General features: G+C 46.4%; 1 protein-coding gene across 3 annotated transcripts; it reads left to right on the plus strand.

The window, feature by feature from the left end:
• Window positions 1-2118: 2118 nt before the first annotated feature.
• Window positions 2119-4927, plus strand: LOC117833966 (uncharacterized). Of its 3 annotated transcripts, none has more exons than XM_034713556.2 (4): window positions 2119-2255; window positions 2636-2715; window positions 2877-2952; window positions 3142-4927. In XM_034713556.2, the coding sequence occupies exons 2-4, from the start codon at window positions 2686-2688 to the stop codon at window positions 4620-4622; spliced, it is 1587 nt and encodes a 528-aa protein (XP_034569447.1). In that variant the 5' UTR covers window positions 2119-2255; window positions 2636-2685; the 3' UTR covers window positions 4623-4927. The 3 variants fall into 3 exon arrangements, with proteins under 3 accessions (XP_034569447.1, XP_034569448.1, XP_034569450.1); XM_034713557.2 differs by lacking the exon at window positions 2119-2255 and adding an exon at window positions 2262-2412; XM_034713559.2 differs by lacking the exon at window positions 2119-2255 and adding an exon at window positions 2272-2517.
• Window positions 4928-21887: the final 16960 nt, after the last annotated feature.

Genomic DNA, 21887 nt, shown 5'->3' on the forward strand with positions numbered 1-21887 from the left:
TGCCTTTGCAAGGATGCCGTAAAAACCACAACACGAACTTTACTACGATACTTGCTAATAGGAAACAACAGAAAATAGCTTGGAACTACCGCCTCAAAACCCTCCTAACCGAGCTTGTCAAAATTGGCCAACCTACTATGACGACAACCATGAGCTACCTTTTAGCCTTAGATAACCTATATGAAATACAAAATTTCAACTTCCAAGCCACCATATATCGAGCCGAAAAAACTGAGGACCAAATAGCTGCTGGAAAGTCGATTAGCAGAAGCTTTAGGACATGCACCCCAAATCGAGAAATGTGCTAGAGAAGCCCAAGAGCTCACGGATGATGCTACCCAATAGTTGAAGAGAAACCTGAGGCATCTTGCCAAGAAATTTATAAAAACCAGCTTAAGAGAAACCCCGTCCAGAACCCCAAAACCACCAACCCGACCCAAAATCCACTCTGAAGCCCTTAGAACCACCCCATTACCCACTACAGCAGAAAATCCTAAAGAAGACCCAATGATGGAGGAATTCGATCAGTGGACAAGGGAAGACAATGGTAAGCAACCAGAAGCACCTCTGAAACCTATGAACGAAGAAACCCCAAGAGAAGAAACCATAAAAATATGTGGAGTTGAAATGCCAGGTCAACCCCAGTCTTACCTCACACCCTCAACCCTTTCCAGGCGTGTCTTCTTGTCTTGTCTTCTTGGCCAGTCGTGAGCTTCGTATGCCTCATACGGTGGCTCCTGTGCAGCATGAGCCGCTTACGCACGGCCTAGCCTGCTCTGCGGTGTGCTTCGGTCTGCCAACCCCAGGGCAGTGAACGGGACGGAAGCTCCCACTGAGGTCCGTACCGGAGATGAGTAGGTGAGCCTCGGTTAGCGGCCTGGACGGGGCGTACCGCTTCTCCCGGCTTTCCCCGACCTCCTTGGCACGCTCACGGCCTCCCCGCGCCGTTACGCCTAGCGTTGGGTCCCACCTTGCCCGCGAGCCCGTATGGGCCTGGCGTGGGGGCAGAGTCTTGATCTTGACGGCTCACCCTGGCGGCGAGGGTGACGATGACATCCCGGCGCGTGGGTGCGTATGACCGCACGTGGCCTCGCTCTGCAGGTTGTCTTGGGCGGTCCGAGGGGTGTAGCCTCACCCTTGGACCCCTGGCTAAAGGTCGGCTCCTCGCCCGATCATGTCTCTGCCGTGGGGCGGTCAGGAGGGCCACGCCCTGCATTCGATGCTTCCGGTACGGCATCGGTCACCCTTTAGTCAAGGAATGGGTGGGGCATTGTGGGCCCCTAAGGGCTCCACCCCCGATCTGGACGAACTGGCGAGTTATGGCTCTTGGCTCTCGACCAAGGGAGGTCGGGCGATGGGCTGCAGCGTCATCTGCGTCGTCTTCAGTGCGCCTCCTATTATTGGGCCCTTGGCCTTTTTGTGTTTTGGCTGCCTTGAATCCCTTCCTGAGGTACCCTTGGTACAGGAACCTGTTAACTCGTCTGTGCATTGTGTGGGCATCACGTGCTCGAATAGGATTAGTAACGTAGTGAGTTGAATACGTAAATGCATCGAGACGAACAAAGTCGTCTACGTTATCTGTTACATGTGTCCCATAAAACTCGTAGCAACATAGTAGAATCATTACTTGGCATGCTTTTTTCATGCAACATGTAAGGTTTTGAATGGAAACATGTAACGATGTTGCATGATTCCTTACGTAGATAGAAATAGCTATAACTTGTGCTCACTTTGCGAAACACGTAATGGCATTGACACAATTATCTTGTTTAGGTTAAAACAAACCGACCATGCATAGCTTAGCTTGCGTGTTAGGATTTTAATAAGTAACAACTCGAATGCATGATACAGTTTTTTCATCTTTTTTTCTCAGAGTTAAAATTATAGTCGTTACTGATTCGATCAAATCATTTGGACAAATACTGTTATATGCTTAATGGAATATTCCCTGTTACGCAGTTGTTTTCAGAGACCAAAAAAATTACTAGCCGGTTGGAAGTCACACAGGGACTGGTATAGAAAATTAGAATTTTGATAAGAAAACATAGGAAAACTGACATTGGGAAGCCTAGTACTAACTTCACATGTCCTACACCTTCCTGTACTTCCTGACTAGTCACAAAGCCTATTTAAATCCCCCTTTGGCTAGTCTTTTGGAGAACACCATTTCACAATCTTCTGAACAAGAAAGGCAAAGGCCAAAGGCTTCAGCTTCCAGGGTCCAAAGCAAAGGCGACCTCAGGGAAAATAAAAGGGTAAGCAGAGACTCCTCCATGTGCTTAGCTTTGTTGGTAGACACACATAGGGGGATCTCTTCTTCCTCCTACCTCCATCTTTTTTTTTCTCTGGACCACAGACCAGGCGCTTAAGAGCCTTGCTCATGGTTTTCTCCAAACACAAACTCTAACAAGGGTCTGATTCGTCTCTCTCTAGATTTATTCCTTGTGTGAGTCTGTGAGAGTGTGAAGTCACAGTATTTTACTGCTGCCATTTAAGTCCTGTCTCTCCAACGAGAAGGCATCCCCTCTCTCTCTCTCTCTCTCTCTCTCTCTCTGACTGAGAGATGAGAAGTGTTTCCCGGTTGCTGTTGCGTTCTTGCTCTTCTCTCCCTTATATGAGTGCTCTCGTATACCAGATCTGAAGCCTCTTGTGCGATTGGAGGCTGCAGCATTTGAGGTGGTCAGGATGAGCAAGGAGGACGTCCTCAAGGTGCAGGTGAGTTTGTTTTGCATCTTCCCAACTCAAGCAACTCCATGTTCACGTTCCTTCTTGTGTCTGATGCAGTTTTGATTTCTCTCACTCTCACCCTGCATGTCTGCTGCGGCCGTTAATCTATTTCGTAACCTTTTCTCTTTTTTTCCCCTGCTCGTCCACAGACCTGTGTGCTGAAAGTTAACATCCACTGCGATGGGTGCGAGAAGAAGGTCAAGAAGATCCTGCAGAAGATTGATGGTAAGAACGAAAGTTTTTTTTTAAGACTCAAATTGCTTAATTTTCTCCCCATTCTGTGTCCGCAAGGTCTGTTCAGCGTTACTCTGTTCTTGTCCTCAACAGAATCGACTGATAGTTCACCTGTCCATTATTGAAAAGAAAAAGGCTTGTTTTTCCTAAGAGAAATGTGTTGGATTGATTAAACTGCAGGTGTCTACCAGAGCAGTGTAGATGCAGAGCAGGGGAAGGTGACGGTGTCCGGCCTGATGGATCCGGCGACCGTCATCAAGAAGCTGAACAGGGCGGGCAAGCCCGCCAACCTCTGGGGCGCCAAGCCTGGTGTGGTAAGCCAGGTCCAAAAGCTCCAGCTCGGCGGCGCCGGCGCCGGCGGCAAGGGCCAGCAACCGAAGGATGCTGGCGGCAAGGGGCAGCCCAAGGATGCCGGTGGCAAGGGCCAGCCCAAGGATGCTGGTGGCAAGGGCCAGCCCAAGGGTGGAGCCGGTGCCGGAAACGCCGGCGGTGGTGGCGGCGGTGGCGCGAAAGACGCAAAGCCGCTGGCGATGCCACAGCCGACTCCGCAGCAGCTTCAGCAACTGCAGCAGCTGCAACAGCAGATGCAGATGAAGGGGATGAAGCTTCCTCCCCAGCTCATGGCCATGGGCGGCAAGATGCCGTTCCCGGCGGCCGCGCCGCCGGCGAAGGACCCCAAGGCCGTCAAGTTCAACGTTCCCGTGGACGAAGAGTTCGGTGACGACGGCAGCGAGTTCGATGATGAGTTCGATGACTACTTCGACGACGACGATTTCGAGGACGACGACTTGTACGACGACCCCAAGATGATGGCAAAGCCCATGCCAATGCCGATGGGCGCCGGCGGGGGCGACAAGAAGAGTGCCAACGGCGGCGGAAATGGCGGCAAGAAGGGTGGCGGCGGGAACGAGATCCCGGTGCAGATCAAGGGGAACGCCAACAACGGCGGCAAGAAGGACTCTGGCGCGAAGCAGAACGCCGGTGGCGGAGGCGGCAACGGCAAGAACGGTGGCGGCGCGCAGCCGCCGCAGAACGGCAAGGGCGGCGCCCCGGGCGGTGGCAACCAATCTGGCCAGGCCAAGAAGGGCGGCGGCGCCGGTGGACCGCCCGCCGGCGCCGGCGGCCCGATGATGGGCGGCATACCGCCGCAGCACCAGCCGGGCATGATGATGAGGCCGCCGAACATGATGGGCGGCGCCGGTTTCCCCGGTATGGGCCAGATGGGCGGCGGGCCCTTGGGCGGCATGCCGATGGGCCACCCCCACATGGGTGGCAATGGCATGCAGCCGGGAGGCGGCGGCGCCGCCCTGCACGGCATGCCGGCCGGCGGCGGCATGATGCGTGGGGCTGGGTTCTACCCCGGCGGCGGCATGCCGTCCGGGCCGGAGATGATGCAGGCAGCCGGGAACCCCATGGCGCAGCAGGCGTACATGTCAATGATGCCGCAGCAACAACAGCCGCAGATGATGGTGAATGGCCATGGCCCTCACGGCCACCACGGCCACCATGCCCATGGCGGCGCCGGCTACCCGCCGATGGGGTACGGCTACGGGTACGGCCGCCCGGCGATGCCGTACCCGCCGCCGATGTACTACCCTGCGCCGCACCCCCATGACAACATGTTCAGCGACGAGAACCCCAACAGCTGCTCGGTGATGTGAGCCGCCGACTGACAAGCTTTCTCCTGCTGATGCTTCGGAAAAAGTAACCAACAGGAAGGAGGGGAGCTCAGGTCACAGGTGGTCGAAATAACAACCTGGACTGGATCAGTCAGTCAGGATACATGAGAAACTAGTACCAGCTAGCTAGAATCGCCCCCCTTTTGTTTTTCCCGTTTCTTTTTTTTTCTAGCTTATTTTCACCTTTTTCTTCCTTTGAACAAAAAAAGTAACTTCTTGATGTCACACCCGGTTTTAAAACAAAACCAAGTGCTATTTATATGTATGCTAAGATCAAGTTTTATACATATAGTGACATCATCAATGAATAATAGTAACGATATCACGTAAAGGAATATAAATAAAGATTTACGAGCCTATCAGAGATATACAATTTAATCCTGTAAACAAAGGTTCCAAACTTCACAGGCAATCGACTGGGGGTTACGTACATCTAGAACTCAGCATCATCTTCAGAAAACTTCACACACCTTTCTTTTCTGAGCAGCAGTAAGCAAGGGTGAGTACATTTATGGTTGGTACTCAGCAAGGCCACAAGAAATAACAAGAATAACGATTTAAGTCCATCTTCAAGTTTATTAATCATGTGAGGGTTCAGGCCGCTCTTGACCGTGAGCTCGGCTGATATATCAGTTTTACACTCTACAGAGGTTGTACACTTTCACCACAAGTCGTGTAAAAATTCAGAAGAACTTTGGATCCAACCATGTTGTGCAAAAGTATGCACTTATTACACTACCGAGGTGTGATTGCATAAGGACACTACGAGACCTTTACTAACCCACTAATGTTTCGGTTTGGCGCACATAAACCTCCCTAATGGGCATAGTGTCTTAGCAAAGCTCAAATCCCAAGAGAACCGGGCTATACAACGACTCAGTCCCCCCTCTTGCCCTTTCGGTAAGATTACCCCAAACTAGATTATCTAATTAATTAGCTAAGACCAGAGCCATGTAGTTCTCGTGGTTGCACTGTTTTTCTGGGTGGTTCTCCATATACCAATTAATGCATGGTATTCTTGTAAATAAGCATAAATAGAAGGATGATTAGGGATACTTGACTTTCTCCAAAGAAAGTTACTCTTACTGCTCCTCAGCTCTTACTCTCTTGAAACTCTTAATCTTCAAAGCTTTCGAACAGCAATCCTTATGCTCGAAGCAAACATCGGCAAAAGCATACAAACAAACAAACAATTACAACTACGAACAATACACCAATTAAAGAAAAGCTTGAAAAGAATGTACAAAAGGAGAGGGCTTGATTCTAGGACCACAAAGGCGCATAAAACACTAAGAATGATGGTACCGTTGAAATATACATCTAGAAATATACATCTATCAGAGAAATTTTTTTTAAAGGAAAAGACAAGAGCTATATGCTGCAGTTATTTTTAATTAGAAAACATATGTAAATGATAAGTTAGAGTTAATTAAAATTATATTTATATATGAAAAGATGATGTAAAACCTAGTCAACTTTTATTTATAAATATTCATGTACAAATTATGCCATTTAAATATTTAACTTTGGAAAATAAATTATATGTAATAACATCTAATTGATAACTTTATATGTTGCATTGAACTAAAACAAGTTATAATTATGAACTCATTTATGTTGATATTAATCATATTAACACTTGCTTAAAGAAAACTCATGAATAGACCTAATTAGCTTTTAATTAGAAAAACATTTGAGAGTAAGCATTAATCAAATTAACATTTATTATGAAAAGCGGTGTATATCACTAAATAGATTTTAATTAAAGAAGACATGTTTAATAGGCATTAATCAAATTAACCTTTAATTAGAAAGCGAGGTACAATTCTAATTAGATTGTATTTAGAAAACTCAGTTAAATAGGATTAGTCAAATTAATATTAACTATGAAAACTGATATTTATACCCTAATTAAGTTTTATTAAGAAAAGGCATTCAACTAAACATTAATCATATAAATTTTAGAATAAATTCTTAAAACACACATTAAGGTAAACATCATGACTAGCGCGTAATTTATATTGAGATGAAACTAACGCAGCAAGAATGAGCTTAAACGGATACAAAACGCGAGATCTATGGTTAACTAAACATTCTGGGGTCTATTCGTGATTAACCGTATACTTTAGTGGCTAGTAGAGAAGAATCACTATACTCAGTGAATAGTCATTGTGAATAGATTGATCCTCGAGGTTAGATCTGCAAAAGATCTTAGGTTGGATTAGATTGAAAGGATCTAAAAGGTTTAGGGGGTTTTCTAGGAAAGGATCATGACTCAAAAGAAGCCTACAGAAATACGGATCTCTTCGAGGATTTAACCGCAAAAGCTGAGGCCTCTAATGGCCATGGCGGACGGCGGCTCTGGGTCAGTCCCACCGGCAATTCGGGCGGCGAGAGGCTTGTCTGGCACGGGGAAACGGAGTAGGAGGTCAAGGGGATCACGGAGGCATGCTCATCGGCGACGGGGAGAGACGGAGGCGGACTGTGAACGGGGGCCTTCTTGGTTCTTGCGTACGGGCGGCGCTTCGGCAACGATGGGGCGGCGGCGGCCGTTCTAGAACGTGTGGCTTGACTTCCGGGTGCTCGCGGTGGTGGCCGCTTGCTCCAGCGGTGCCCGGGATGGCGAATCGGGCGAGCGGCGGCACTCGGCTCCGGTAGCAGCTGGCGGTGGGGCGGCGCGTGCGAAGAAGGCGTGGCACAAGCGGAGGCCGCGGTGAGTGGTGCAGCAGGGGCTGCAGGGCGAGGGGCTTCACCATTTATAGGGCCGCAAGGCACGCCCTCGCGTGCTTGGCACGCACGTCGAGAGACAGCGGCAGCACCATGCCGTGTCCGTAATGGACATGAGCAGCGACGGCAGTTGGGCCCAGATGGGCCTAGTTGGGCCAGTGATGGCCCCAGCAGCTGACGTGCTGGAGCGGGCCGAGCCCACAGGCTCAGCCCAACAAGGATAGGGTAGGTTTTTGATTATTTCCAGAAAATAATTTCCCGTGGAAAGAAAATCCAGATAATTCAATAAAAGCCATGAAAAATACTCTAAAAATCACAAAAATTCCAAGAAAATTTCCTAGAGATAGATTGGGACACGATGATTCCAAATAAAATGTTTAGAGCTCGTGAAAAGGATTCTAGCGGCTTCTAATAAAAAGATTTAGCTCTAGAAAAATGAGAATAAATACCAGAAAAATCTAAAAAAATTTTAGAGGAACCTAATCGACATCTAAACGCATTTTAAAACCTTTGCACTCATGAAATACTAAGATGCATCGGTACGAATGCAACACACACACACAGAACCATTATATTTAATTCAGAAAAACACTCAATTGTTTTCCTATACTAAATTTCCTATCAAGAAAATAAATATTAGAAAATTTTTAAAAATTATAAGAAAATTATCGTTTAATTGTTTTTTCTAATCACATCCTCAAATCCAAAAATTTCAGGGTGTGACACTTGAAGTGGAATGTAGGTATAGTAATTATCAATAGTGGTCATAAGAGATGGTGGTGCTTTACAGTAGCTGAAGAAGGTGATTATGATGGCTTCCCTTCTTGCTCCATAATGTGATGATGTTAGAAGAATGTGCAAAAACAAGGTTAACCCAAACGTTCCTTTCCTGTGCTCTGGACACATGAATGAATGGCCGATCTGCGTATCTTTATCTTTGACATGGTAGTGGAATGTTGTCAACTAGTGCCTTCTTATCTTTGTGCCTGCCTTCCTTGATGTGAGAGAAAGAAGTGTTCTCGATGTAATACTGTATCTCCAAGGTGAGGAGATGATGGTGGTGGCAGCAAGCCAGCAATGGAGAGGGACGATCATGATGAGGGTTCTGGTGGTGGTCCATGTGATTGAAGAGAGGGAGCTGCAGCTACCGCAGATTAAAATTTTGGCCATGGCTTTGCTTTTTCCTGCACCCTGCACTTGCATTATTGATGGGGTAAGGTAAAGGCAAGAACAGAGATAGATAGGGCTGTCTCCTAGCAGCTGCATACATTCAGGTTTGTTGTTGGCTTACGCCAGGATTGGATTGCAGCGGCACACCTCAATCCTATGAATACAATAACCACCTCCTCCACTGTAGCCTGTAGCTCACAGTCACAGATTCACAGATCACAGCATGGTCCATCCCATGCCATATTCCCAGTGATAATTGATTGATCGATCCCAGCCCAACTACCCCCAGTAAAAACCTTTACAGCAGATAACATGGTGAAGAAGGTCTGAACTCGCCAGCTCTCAACTTTTCCCAGCCAAGCCACGCCACAGGGCTGTGGGAGCCTTGACTGTTGACTCCTGAAACACAGTACAGTATTCTTTTCAAAAAAGAAAAAAGAAACACAGTACAGTATCTTACTGGGACAGGTTACCATTTGTTTAGGATGGGAATGCATCTTAGTGGACTAAGTATATCTTGGGAGGAGCAGAGCAGCAGATGTTTACTGAAACCACGCTTGGCGTACGGCAGCTGGTATTTCTAAACTCGGGGGGGTGCTTGAGATTCGGTGCTGGGTGTCGCGAGTGGCGGATCCATCCGGCTGTGGAATCGCGCGGGGACCTCACGCTTTGTTCCCGTATCAGGGCGCCTAATCACTGGGACCGCCAGGAACAACCATGATCAGGCCACGGATTAGATTATCCATCGGTGGTCTCGGAATTCGGATTGACATGCGGTGCCTTGGATTAGTATCATTAACCACGCCTCCAGAGTCCAGACGGGACACGCACCCCGGGCTTTAAACAAGTGGTAGTACTGGGGATTTTAGCTAGGCAGAAAAACTTTGTGGTTTGTGGCGTGCCATCATGAGTTGGGAATGTGCAGCAGGCTGCTGCGGCTGCTGCTGCTGCTTTTTATATTGCTTTTGCTTTGCTTGGCTGCCTTGTAGTTGTGACTTATAGTCCAAGTAGGCCAGGGCACGAGCTTTTCGCAAAGCTCTCTATAGTCCAAGAAGCAGTAGGATCTAAAGTGGGGGCAAGTGATGGAATGGAAGGCTACAACCACAATTATGCTACGGCTATCCTGGGTTTGGAGCAGCTCCCAAAAGCAAGGCATAGCATAGGTCAAAAGAAAACACTGTACCATCAGGTTGGGATCGATCAAGTTCAGGGCCATGTTTCGTGGTGCACTGAACCATCATCATTGCAGATGATGGATGCAGTACTGCTACTGCTAGTTGATTGCTTCAAAGGCATCTCTAGGAAGGTGGGGGTGTTTGAATTCGTAGGCTAAAGTTTAGTCCGTGTCACATCGAATCTTTGGAGGCTAATTAGGAGGACTAAATATGAGTTAATTATAAAACTAATTACACGGATGGAGGCTAATTCACGAGACGAATCTATTAAGCTTAATGAATTCATCATTAGCAAATGGTTACTGTAGCAGCATGTTGTCAAATCATGGACTAATTAGGTTTAATAGATTCATCTCGCGAATTAGTCTCCATCTGTGCAGTGGGTTTTGTAATTAGTCTATATTTAATACTCCTAATTAGTATCTAAACATTTGATGTGATGGGGATTAAAAATAAGTAAAGGAACTAAACACCCCGTCTGCACCCCGTCTGCAGGTAGCAGCTAATGCATTATCATGCGTCAGGAGGAGGAATGTTAGCATGGTGTGCCGCAATTATAGCGGTCGGCCCCGTTTGGATCGATGGGAATGGATGGATGGGCTCGTGCTGCTGATCCTGCATCCCTGCCACGCCTTGGCATTAATGATGCGTGCTGGTGCTTGGCTTGGCAGAGTGAATGAGAAGGACGCGTACGATGGATGCCAAAATAGTGTTGTCAACAGTCAGTTATCTTGAGCAGGGGAAATGGCCTGTGATAGATCGGGGTCACTCCATCACATGACACGATCCAAGAGAGAGAGAGCTCTCGATCGCATGCTAAAAGGCAGGCAGCTCAACTGTACACATATTCTTCAACTGTAACTCGTGTCTGACGCTTGCTTTGAGCACCTGAGTCTGTATGGAATGTTTTCTTTCTCTTTTCTTTTTGAAATAGATAATGCTTACTCGTTTCGGAGGGGAGAAAAGGTAGAATGTTCGCTGCTACTTTTTGAAATAGATAATGTTTATTTGATGTTACTTCTGTTGTGCAAAGTGTGCAAGCAAAACCTGGATCCCGTGCAGATCGCTGCAAAATGGAACACCTCTTTTTTCTTTTCTTTTTTCTTTTCTTTTTTTTGTCTAGATCTGCGATCTTCGTGCATCCTCGTTGAAGTAAAACTGCAACTGCAGGGAAAACGACGCGATTTGGGCCTTCACCATCGACAGTGATCGACGGCGATGCCTCTTTCCTCTGCCTGGTAGTCAGCTAGGTGGGTGCTGCAAAGTTATAGGCGTGAGCGTGACCTGTAGAGCCTCTCGATCTAATGATGGATGGACACGAGGCGAGTGGCCTTCGTGGAGGGGCTCACAGCGAAGTGAACCCCACTGGCCTAGCATGCATGAGTGGCGCCGCGCTCGATCCGGTGATCATTGCCGATCTATCGTGGGGCGCGCACCACCGAGAAGCCGCACCGATCCATCGATCGACAAGCCAACTGCCAACCAGGCCAGCGTTCTCGCGTTGGTGTTAGAAGGTTGGGCTAAAGCAAAGTGTGCAAGCGAAAGGCGGATCACGTGCAGAGAGGAGAGCCCTTTTTGTCTAGATGTGCATGAATACACTACTCTTTCTTGGTTAAGAAAAGTGCATGGTATAGTATACTATGTGACAGGGAGTGGTCGGATTAGGAATAGTCGTCTCTCTCTCTCAGTCAGCTGGATACACAACACAAGCACTAACAAATATCGTCCATCCAACCGCGTGACGGTGCGTGCATGTGCCTCTCTACTCTCGATAGATGTGTCGACCGAGACGTCGGCACGGGACAGGCGATCGATCACCGACGGCGAACCCGGCCACTCGCCGCCAGATATGAGTAGCCGCCGTCGCCATCTTCCAATTTCTCTAGTGCAGCTTTTCAAAAAAAAAAATCTCTAGTGCAGCCGGCATCCTGATCTTTGCCTTCGCCCTGTACTCCGTATGCACGCGTAGCAGAAAAATGGAATGGCAAGAAATTGATGGGTGGGATCGCATCCTTAAACTTGTCTTGCTGTGTCATCTAGGTCCACGAACTCGTAAAATGCATTTTTAACCCCTAAACTTGTTAGGCAGTGCACCACAGGTCCATATCCATCCACGTGGGCTTGACCTCCTATTACTAATTTGCTTGCATAGACTCGAACAAAGAGGAAGTCACATATGAACATAATCTGTAAGAAATTTAATTGAACCATGCCAACGGATTAAGTCGATTAGGTAATCCACCCAGGAAGAAGATTGCGCTGCAAGGTTGGTACGAAGAAAAGGTAAAAGTAATAATTGCTCCAGTAATTGACACTGAAGATGAAGGCTCGAAGATGAATGGGACAGTGAACAGCAGAACCGTGGTAACTGAGCGGCACCGATGCGTGCTAGATGGTGTGCGAGTAGGCAGTCAGGGGATCTGGGATGTTGCTTCGCTCCAGACCCTGAACCCGGATTTGGTTAGCGTCCATGGTGCATGTGATGGAGGCCGTGGACGGTGCTCATGCTACCATACATGGTGAGGCACGCGGTGACGCTTGCCAGGCCATTGAAGATGGTGCAGTCGGGCGTCAGCAATGCTGCACTTGCCTTTTCTGCTGCTCTTCCGATCTTGCCCATGGCCGCTGACCTCCTCCAATCGATGCGGCCACAGCCCATGGCAGTAGTGTCGCTCTTGTTCTGCCGCATCCATCATGTTTTGCCTGCCAGCGGCGGCGGCCGCCGATCTCCGCCCCGCCCACGTTGTTCTTCTCCGACGATGGTCACGCCGTGGCTCGTCCCGTTCCTCATCTCGGCCACCGGGCGAACCTCCGCGGACGAGGAGGACAGAGGCGCGAGCCGCGCCTGGAGCCGAGCTGACGTCACAAGTGTGTGCCCAGAGCCAAGGAATCGCACCTCGTCGTGATCCGTTGGATGCCCCGGGTCTCCACGCGTCGGGTATCTGAAACAGGTCTGCATAGGAGTAAGTTTGGGGACCGTCCCCACAGAATTTTTTTTCCATGATCACCACACGAGGTACTGAGGCATAGCAGAAGATTTCCGGCCTGAGTGGTTCAAGGGCGGCGCCGGACTTCACGGGCAGCAGTTAACAATTCTTGCCGTTAGACTCGACCCGTAGGATGTGCCCCGGCATCAACTACAGGATCACCATTCACCAGCATGGAGCTCAGGCTTGTGGAGTTGCCAGAGGGCGCCAACGAGGTCGGCGTCGGCGTGGAAGAGACGCTCGGCCTTGGCGTCTGCGCCGCTCATTGCTGATGCTCTGCGCCACCCCGTTCTTCCCGGTCACGGTTAGCTTCAGCTGCTGCCTGCTTGGTAGCACCACGACCACGACAGAGAGGACGAGCAACTGGTGGTGGTGCCTGCAGGACGCAGCGCGAGCGAGGACGGGGAATGGCAGGGGCACCGTGAGCGAGTGACCTTGCCCATGACCTGCTCCATGAAATGGGCAAGCAGAGAACTGCCTCGTGAAGCTTAGTTAGCATGCCAGTTAAGCAGTAAAAACTCACGTGGAAGGATATGGACCTGCCGTGCACCTTTTAACAAGTTTAGGGAGTCCAAAATACATTTAAGAGTTGGTGGAGCTAGATAACACACCGAGACAAGTTGAAGAACCGCCCATGTATATTACTCTAGGAAAAATGAATGCGCAGCGAAATGGAACGGGAAGAAACAGGGGATACTGCTAGTACAGGAGGAGGGCAATTGCAATGCAAAACTTTGCCCGTGATCAAGATGAGGCAGGAGCGGCGCCGTGATGGTGCACTGGAGGGTCGTACATGGCGTCGCTCAGTGTTGGTCGCCGTCTCGAGGCGGACGCATCGGAATGATGGCCGGCTCTCGTCTAGGACAAGCAGCGGCCTGAACCCGGAGACTATTTTTATAGAGAAACTGATGCTAGGACGTACAGACTACAGAGCATCAGGCATGGCAGCCGGGCCGAGGGCCATGTGACCGGCCGCCTGACTGACCTCCAGTAGTGCTTACCCGCCGGCAACGACCGGTGATCGACGAGATGATGACAACGGGCGAGAGCAAACCCACACCTCGGCTTCTCCCTTTGCCGGCGGCTGCGATATGAATATTTGATGGAGAGCCCAGCCATGCACACACTGACACACACCATTGCTCATGGCTCCGGCATGGACACGAGAGAATGAGCAGGAACGAAGCAACGTGACTCGACCCTCCTGTTGACATGCACGCGCGGCGTGTCGTACTAGGGTTTAGGAATCCAAATGGACGTGGAGAAAGAAATCCAAATCCAAGGAAGGTGCTTCCGTCCCATTATCATCGACGAGTGCGCATGTATCCTGTTGGTCGATCGCCAACCCTGTGCTGAGCACCAGGTAAACGACGGCCGGGCTGGCCTTTTTGCTTGGTTTATGTTCTCCCTGTTCAGCACCTCTCTCGCTCTTCTCTTTCAGCTCTTTGTAACGTGTTTGGGTCATTTTCGCTTGTGTACTCGTTTGTACTTATGATAATTCTCTCTCTTCTTAATGGAAAAACGTGCTTTGCACAAACTGAAGGAGGAGGAGGAGGAGTAAATGGCGTCAGGGTCTGCAGTTTCAGACTTTGACGACCCGTAGATTCTGTCGGGCCGGTTTGACGCACAACGTGAAAGCCTGACATGTCTCAATCCTGAATCCATCCACCAAGGCATCCAATCTGGAGTAGTATTATACATCTACCTGCACTCAGCACTGCAGATGCAGGTAGCGGCGGTAGTACAGTAGGAGCCGCATGACATTTTGACGTGCTCCAAATCCTGAAATCCAGAGTCCAAAGTCCAAACTTGCCAACAGTTTGGAGGCTTTGAAAAGGGAAAAAGGCGAGGGAGACAGACAAGAGCAGCGAGGCCGAAGAATATGGGATGGCTTTTCGTATCCTAGCTAGGCCCTTATTTACTTCCCTCCAAACTCTCAACTTTGACACTATGCAAAAAGAAGATTCCCCATTACATCAAACTTGCGGTACATGTATGGAGTACTAAATGTAGACGAAATCAAAAACTAATTGCACAGTTTTGTTGTACTTTGCGAGACGAATCTTTTGAGCCTAATTAGTCAATATTTGGACAATAATTCACAAATACAAACGAAACGCTACAGTGTCGCATTTATGGCAAAATGCTAATTTGTCACCTCACAACTTAGGAAGTAAACAAGGGCTAGGACTAGGATTGCCGACTGCATGCGGTGGCCCGTGGCTCTCCGGCCTCCCCTTTGACCATTTGTTTGACCTCCGGACGCCCCTCGATTCCGGCGACGGTTGGCCATTGCGCCGGCACCGAATCATCCCAAAGAGTGCTGCCAAAAGGATAGGAAAGAGCACATCAATCAAGTGCGTGCTCGCATCACCATGCTTGCTTGCTTGCTTGTGGAGGTGTGGGTGTTTGGGCCTTGACAAGGAATCTTCTCATGCCAAAAAGGCCTGCCATGCCATTCCTAGCTCTCACTACCGGAACATTGCAATGGAGCGCACAGGTATTCTTTTTTGCTTGAATGCTTCTCGGATCACAGACTGCACAGAACTTGACAAAAAACGCTTGCTTACAAACGTATCCACCAACCATGCACCATACGCAGATGTCCAGATGGTGTGAAAGAGAATAATACCCGATGATTCAGATGGCCTATATAGCGGCTGGATACGTCACATCCATGCCGGGTGATGGATGGACCGGAGGAATCTCCCTGGGCAACCAGTACTCACGTACTCGTACTCCAAAAGTGGTAGCATGCACGGTCAAGATGCTGACATAATCTGCATAGTGATATATTATCTGGTGGTGGTGGTACCATGCACACTCCTTGTATAAAAAAAATCAAATCTAGACTTCCTCCACGTTAAACTGTGCTATCTGATCAGTACTTTAGCTTGTCAACTGCTGAAAGAAAGGGGGAAAGATCGAAAAACCATGTGCTAAACTATGCTATTTGGGTTCTCATAAAGGACCCATGCACATTCGGTAGTGTTTAATGTTTTTTTTTCTAGAATACGCAGGAGAGCTGCGTATCATTTAATTAAGAAGGTAAATGGAAGCACAAAAGTTTTACAACGCGGGTCAATCGGGCGCACGCACACGGGAGGTGATCACTATGTAAATTACATGTTCGATCTAAACACCCTTAGGTAGCAGATTTAAGAAGGCTAGAATGGGGCGGTCGCCGCACCCGGCCAACCTATGTCTGCTAGGGACTTTGCCCCAGCTTAGCACCACACCCTTGCTTCCGATGAAATTTCCTCTGTGAGCTGTTGCGGTGTCTTGGACGATCCTTTGCTGAAAATCCTATTGTTGCGTTGCCTCCAAATCATCCAGGAGAGTGTTTAATGTTTTAGCTTGCGTATTTACTATGTCGGGATCGAGGTTGTATTGGCAATCACCGCACGCATGTTCATCGTCACGAGACATTCTAAGCATGTTCATGCACGTACTAATAACATACTACTACGAGATAGCATCCTGAATTGCTTAAGCCTGCCTGAGGCTAGCTAGGAAGAAGCGCGTCGTTTTGCCGCTACAGCACAAGCTGATTACACGATCTACCGTGTCCGTATGTTGGTTTGGTGACTCCGGCCGCCACGCAAAAATGTCTGCTTGAACCTTTCGCTTCAAATATGCTGCTCTCACTTCCCTCTTCTTTACCGACCCCGACCTGTGCATGCGGCTGGCTACCTACGAGTTATCTTATCCAATCGCCTTTGGACCTGCAGTCACTGCGGGTCCGCGGCATCGGTGTGGAAGAAGCAAAGCATGTCCTGGAAGATTGGAAGATGAGAGGAGCGAATCTATCTATTATCTTAATACAACAGTGTTAAAAGAAGTCACCACGTTCACCAAATGGGTATGGAAATTACCACATTAATTTTAAAAAGAGGAGAATATACACCATTAGATTTTATGATTATCCAAAGGTCTAGATTAATCCAAGTTGTCCACTAAAAATTAAAAATAGGATACAAATAAATAGTTAGATTATGAAATTAAAAAAAATACACCGTGAGTCCTATTGAGATTAAATACAGGTTAGTATACTAGAAAGGAAACTTTTTCTTGCCAACAATACATGATAAATTTAGATGTACCATAGTTAGGAAATCATGTTGGTCATAAAAGGAAATGAACTGGACCAATTTATTATGGGTATATCAATCTTATAGGTACATTAGTCCTTCCTATACAAGAGTTGGATCTATAATAGTCCACAGCCTCTTCAAATACAGAAAGAAAATAGCATAGTGTCCCATAGGAAGGCGACCAAATAATCTAATCGGGCGGCAGGGTTTTCAATTTCATTTTCTAATTTTTTTCGGCGCCCTTCAAAATCAGCGAATTTCGTGAAATTTCGGATTTTTTTTGGTTAAAAATTTGCTTGAATTTTACAAATATAAATATTTGGAATCGTTATTAAAAGTAGTAGAATTCCTGTATTCACACCAAGTCTCATAGCGCAATGGTCTGGTCGCTACAACGCGATTTTAGTGGCCTGGTTGCGTGGATCCCGTTCGTCAGTGACAGAAAATTTAGGTTAAAATTTAGGGGAAGCAGGGAATTGATCCCCAGACCTCCTAAGATGGTGTAGACGGTTCAACCACCGCACGACCTTGTGCATTTGTAGATGCTATATAAACGATATATAATTCAAATTTTACGAAAATTTTTAACCAAAATTACTTTTTTTTTGCTCCCACCGAAAACATGAAATTCGCCCAAAATTTTGGTGAAATTTGGAACCCTGATCGGCGGCATCATATATTGCGAAAGAAAAACCGTGAGGAAAGCAATTACGCGGCAATAGCAATAAGTCTAATGGTGGCAGCCTTGGTGTGCTAAACTGTTGATTTTATTTTTATCCACGAAGGCATGAAGATGTTGGACAAAATGCCGTGCAACTTCAAAGTTGGAAATAGGGTTGGGGCTACGCAGACAAAAAGATAGAGGAACAACGATGAAGAAGGAACTAGGCAAACTCTAAGGGGAGCCACAGTGTCCCGTACAACATTGATGCTAAAAAATATCACATTACACCGATGCCTCATTTCCTTCTCTTGCCACAGTGTTCGCATGGATCCAGTAGGACCCGCTAGAAATTTTATGGAAGCAAAAATAAGGCCTTGTTTAGTTGGCCAAATTGGGAGATGCAAAATTACTGTGCCAGCACTGTAGCACACTGTAGCGTTTTGTTTGTATTTATGAATTATTGTCCAAATATTAACTAATTAGGCTCAAAAGATTCGTCTCGCAAAGTACAATAAAACTGTGCAATTAGTTTTTAATTTCGTCTACATTTAGTACTCCATGCATGTACCGCAAGTTTGATGTGATGGGAAATCTTCTTTTTGCATAGTGTCAAAGTTGGGAGTTGGGAGGTAACTAAACATGGCCTAATTTCTTTCCTTCCCACTGCCAGCAAGCAAGCGAACAACAGACTGCAAGCAGATGGATATTATATTTTAGTCATTGAGCATCGAGGCAAGTAGAGTCCTCGGTGCTTGCTTTTTTTCATTCCGGCATCGCATGCATTGTACAAACCAATGCTCCAACAGGAGAGAGAAGAATGGAGCATCTGTCTGAGGCTATACTGCGGCTGCTCTAAGTCGGGAGGAGAGGATGATGGAGAGATCGCAACAAAGCTTCCATGTAATCATTCGAAGAGGTGAAAAAGGTTTGTGACTGCAGTTGAAATGGCTACTACTAAATTAATAAAAATAAGGAACAATGGCTACTGACTATTGCGCCATTGAATGCATAAGACCAGTCTTAATGTGGTGTCATAGAAGTTTTATGTGCATTAAATTCTATGCCACATCAACAATTTTGCTTACTTGGCAATCTAATTATGAGGAGAGAGGTGATGGAAGTTTCATCCCCATGAAACCCAGCTGGCACAATTACTAAGTTCCATGAAACCTGATGAAACTTGGACCGAGGATGTTATGGTTTCATCACATGACACATTCAATCATAACACCATACTAGAATTAAATATTGAATGCTGTCTATGAAACTATGCAATGAAACCGGTGCACTAAGACTGGTAGCTTCATTCATTGAAAAGCTGACATGTCAGTGTTGGTAATGACGCGATGAAACTATGCATCGACATTGGACTAAATCAAAGCAACCAACATCAACCATGTCCTACCACTGTTGGGGATTTGACCTTTAGTACTAGTCTCAAATCCCTCTTTAGTACTAATCTTTTATTACCGGTTGTTCAACCGGTACCACTAAGTCAGTATTAAAGGGATGTCCTTTAGTACCGGGTAAAATAACATGTACTAAAGGGTTTGTATTAGTACCGTTACGGCTAGTACTAATATGAAAAAAATTGATGAATAGCCGTGAAGCTCGCACACATGCGCATTAATAGTCATTTTAGTTTTTCCAGATTAATAGATTTTGCTATGCATAACTAAATTGTTTGTCTAGATGCATAGTAAAAGATTTGAACCTAGAAATAATTTGGGACGAAGGGAGTAGGTATGTAACTTCAAAAAGGTTGCATCTAATATTCTGCAAAAGTAGAGGAACATAATAACTCATTTAGTAAGATACTACTGTTCTTAGTGTTAAAATGTGTTATGGGCCGATTTTTACGTGTGAAGCGAAGTCCTTACAAAAGAAAAGGAACAAAAGCTAAATTTTACTCGACCGTTTTAAGGCTTCCAAGACATGCTTTTTTTTATGTTTTATATTTGCCCCAGTGGGTATGAGTTGATCACTCCATTTAATAGCCTTCTAACACCTGAATTGTTTTAAATACTTTAGTTATACAATTGTAATTATAGTGACATTGCATAAGAGCTACAATCACTATTTTTTGTGTGATTTATTAGTGATATAATAAAAATAAGGTATTAGACTTCCAATAACACATGATTTTCTTTATTATGATGGATCTAACCAAAGCCATACATCTCAAAATTGGATGGTTGAAAAATCAACTATTGGAAATCAAATCCCTGAAACATACAAGTATTGAATAAAAAAGAAATCGATAGGAAATACATAGGTACAGAAGGACATGGGTACAATTGCGCTGCGATTGAATTATGTAGCTCAGCGGAATGAAATAGACAACGAGTACTGGCAAAGCCGTCGATCTGATGGGAACAAATGGGAAAAGGACTTGGGCAACTAGCTGAAAACTACGATAACTATTTGGTTAGAGGTACATTTGAATAATTTGTAAAGGAAAATTCAAAAGTTATGCAATACAATGCAATTCTTAATAAGTTATTAGACAATAGAGTCATTTATCTGCTGCATATAATAATAATATGAATTTAGGTTTGAGGACAAAATAAATCTACCCGCGCTAATAGCGCGGGTATTTTATTACGGCGGAGTAGAAACGTGTTTTACCTTTACCGCGAGGTACGCGGACGGGACGGCCTTGCTGTTGGTGCTCGTGGGAAAGCAAGGAAACCTGGGCTTGGGTTGGGTGGCTGCTGGAGGAATTTGAGGAGGGCAGGAGGGAGCCAGGGAGGACAAGGGTCACATGGCATCTGATGCATGCAGCGCTGCCTCGGGTGCCGCGGCCCCATGCCGCCGTGCGACTCCGCCCATACCCTAGGTTACCAGGCAGCCTGCATTCGCCGCTGTTCCTGCACACGAGCACAAGCAATCAAGCACGGCTCTCTCCTGTGCGCTGCGCTTGGGTGTTAATGGTCAACGTCCCCACGCATGCCCCGCACCAAGCTGCAGCTGCGTGAACAAGAGCTCCACAAGTTGATCGTTCACAAAGGATGGAGTGGATTCAGAGTTTCAGACGTTGCCGCCGTTGCCGCGGATGGTTTTACACACAACCCACATCTAACTGGGCCCAGCGGCCAGAGTGGTGGACTTGTACGATGCGGCCCGGTCTGTTTACGTTGGTTGGGCCAGGTGACCACGGATATAGTAGGCTGGGCTTGTTGCAGGAGTCCGTCCGTCAAGTGTGCCACAGTGTGTAGTTGGGCTGGATGCAGAACCAAAATATACAACCGGGCCTTGTTTGAGCCCACTTGCTTGCTTTTCAGCAGCCGGGAATCTTCCGGAATTTTTATTATGGCAAGGTAGCATTTTGATCCATCAACTCCATTCTGAGATTCAAGTTCGTTCCTCAACTTTCAAATTGACCAATCTAGTTTCTTTTTGTCAAACTCTTATGTTGCTGTGGTGATCCATTATGATATGAGCGTAATGTGAAAAGTCCTTTCTGTCCTTTAACTCCTTCACCTCCTCAATTTCTGCTGAAACTTAACCATGTTCTTTTCATTTTAATACGGATTGTATTTGCGTGTGCAAAGTTAATAACTAACAGAACAATAAGAATAGAATCTCGCTCGTACATTCAACGGAAAGATTTTTGCAGTTGATTAAACAGCTACTAGCATACAACTTGATTATCATGATGGGTCAGGTGATAATTAGGCCTACATTTTGTGGTTCTGCTGCTTGTTTATTATGCACCAATGGAAAGAATATGGGAACTGCATGCTAACCATGTGTGTATGCACATCCATAGATTGTAGCCCGAGTTAAATGTTGATCTATCACTACGATAAATGCTATCTTTTCCGACAATTTATGTTCTATAAATGGCCAACAATTTTAATACATTTTATTCATTCAGAAGTGGCCGACATTATTTTTTTCGAATAATCCGCATCTTTCGCACCAACTTTATTAAATCATGAATAGAATAATTTCCAGTACCGTTGGAAATTGAGGAGGGGAGCCAAGGGCAAAAATAACTTTTTATGTTAATCTTATGTCACTATGGAGTGCCATATTAGCACAAGGATGAGTTTGGCAAAAAAATAAAAGATGAGGGACTAAATTGGCTAATATGAAAGTTGAGGGACGAAGTTGACCAGAGTTGAAGGACCACAATAACTATTGTTCCTTTTTTTTATTATGGGACTTCCGTGCAACATAAATCGGAGGATGACTAGGATTTTACGAGGCGGAAGTGATGGACAGCTGTTGTCACACCATAGGAGAGAGTTTCGATGGGATGCTAAGGGAATTTGAAACTTCAAATGATCTTTTCTCTTAAACCATGCGTCCAATTTAAATCCGTTTGAACCATAGTTATCTTTAGAATTAATGCAACAAAATAAAATCTGATATGCTATTTTAATATTTCAACATTTTAGTATAATAGTTCAACATTTCTAATA

Source organism: Setaria viridis, chromosome 8 (genome assembly GCF_005286985.2).
Source record: "Setaria viridis chromosome 8, Setaria_viridis_v4.0, whole genome shotgun sequence".
NCBI lineage: Eukaryota > Viridiplantae > Streptophyta > Magnoliopsida > Poales > Poaceae > Setaria > Setaria viridis.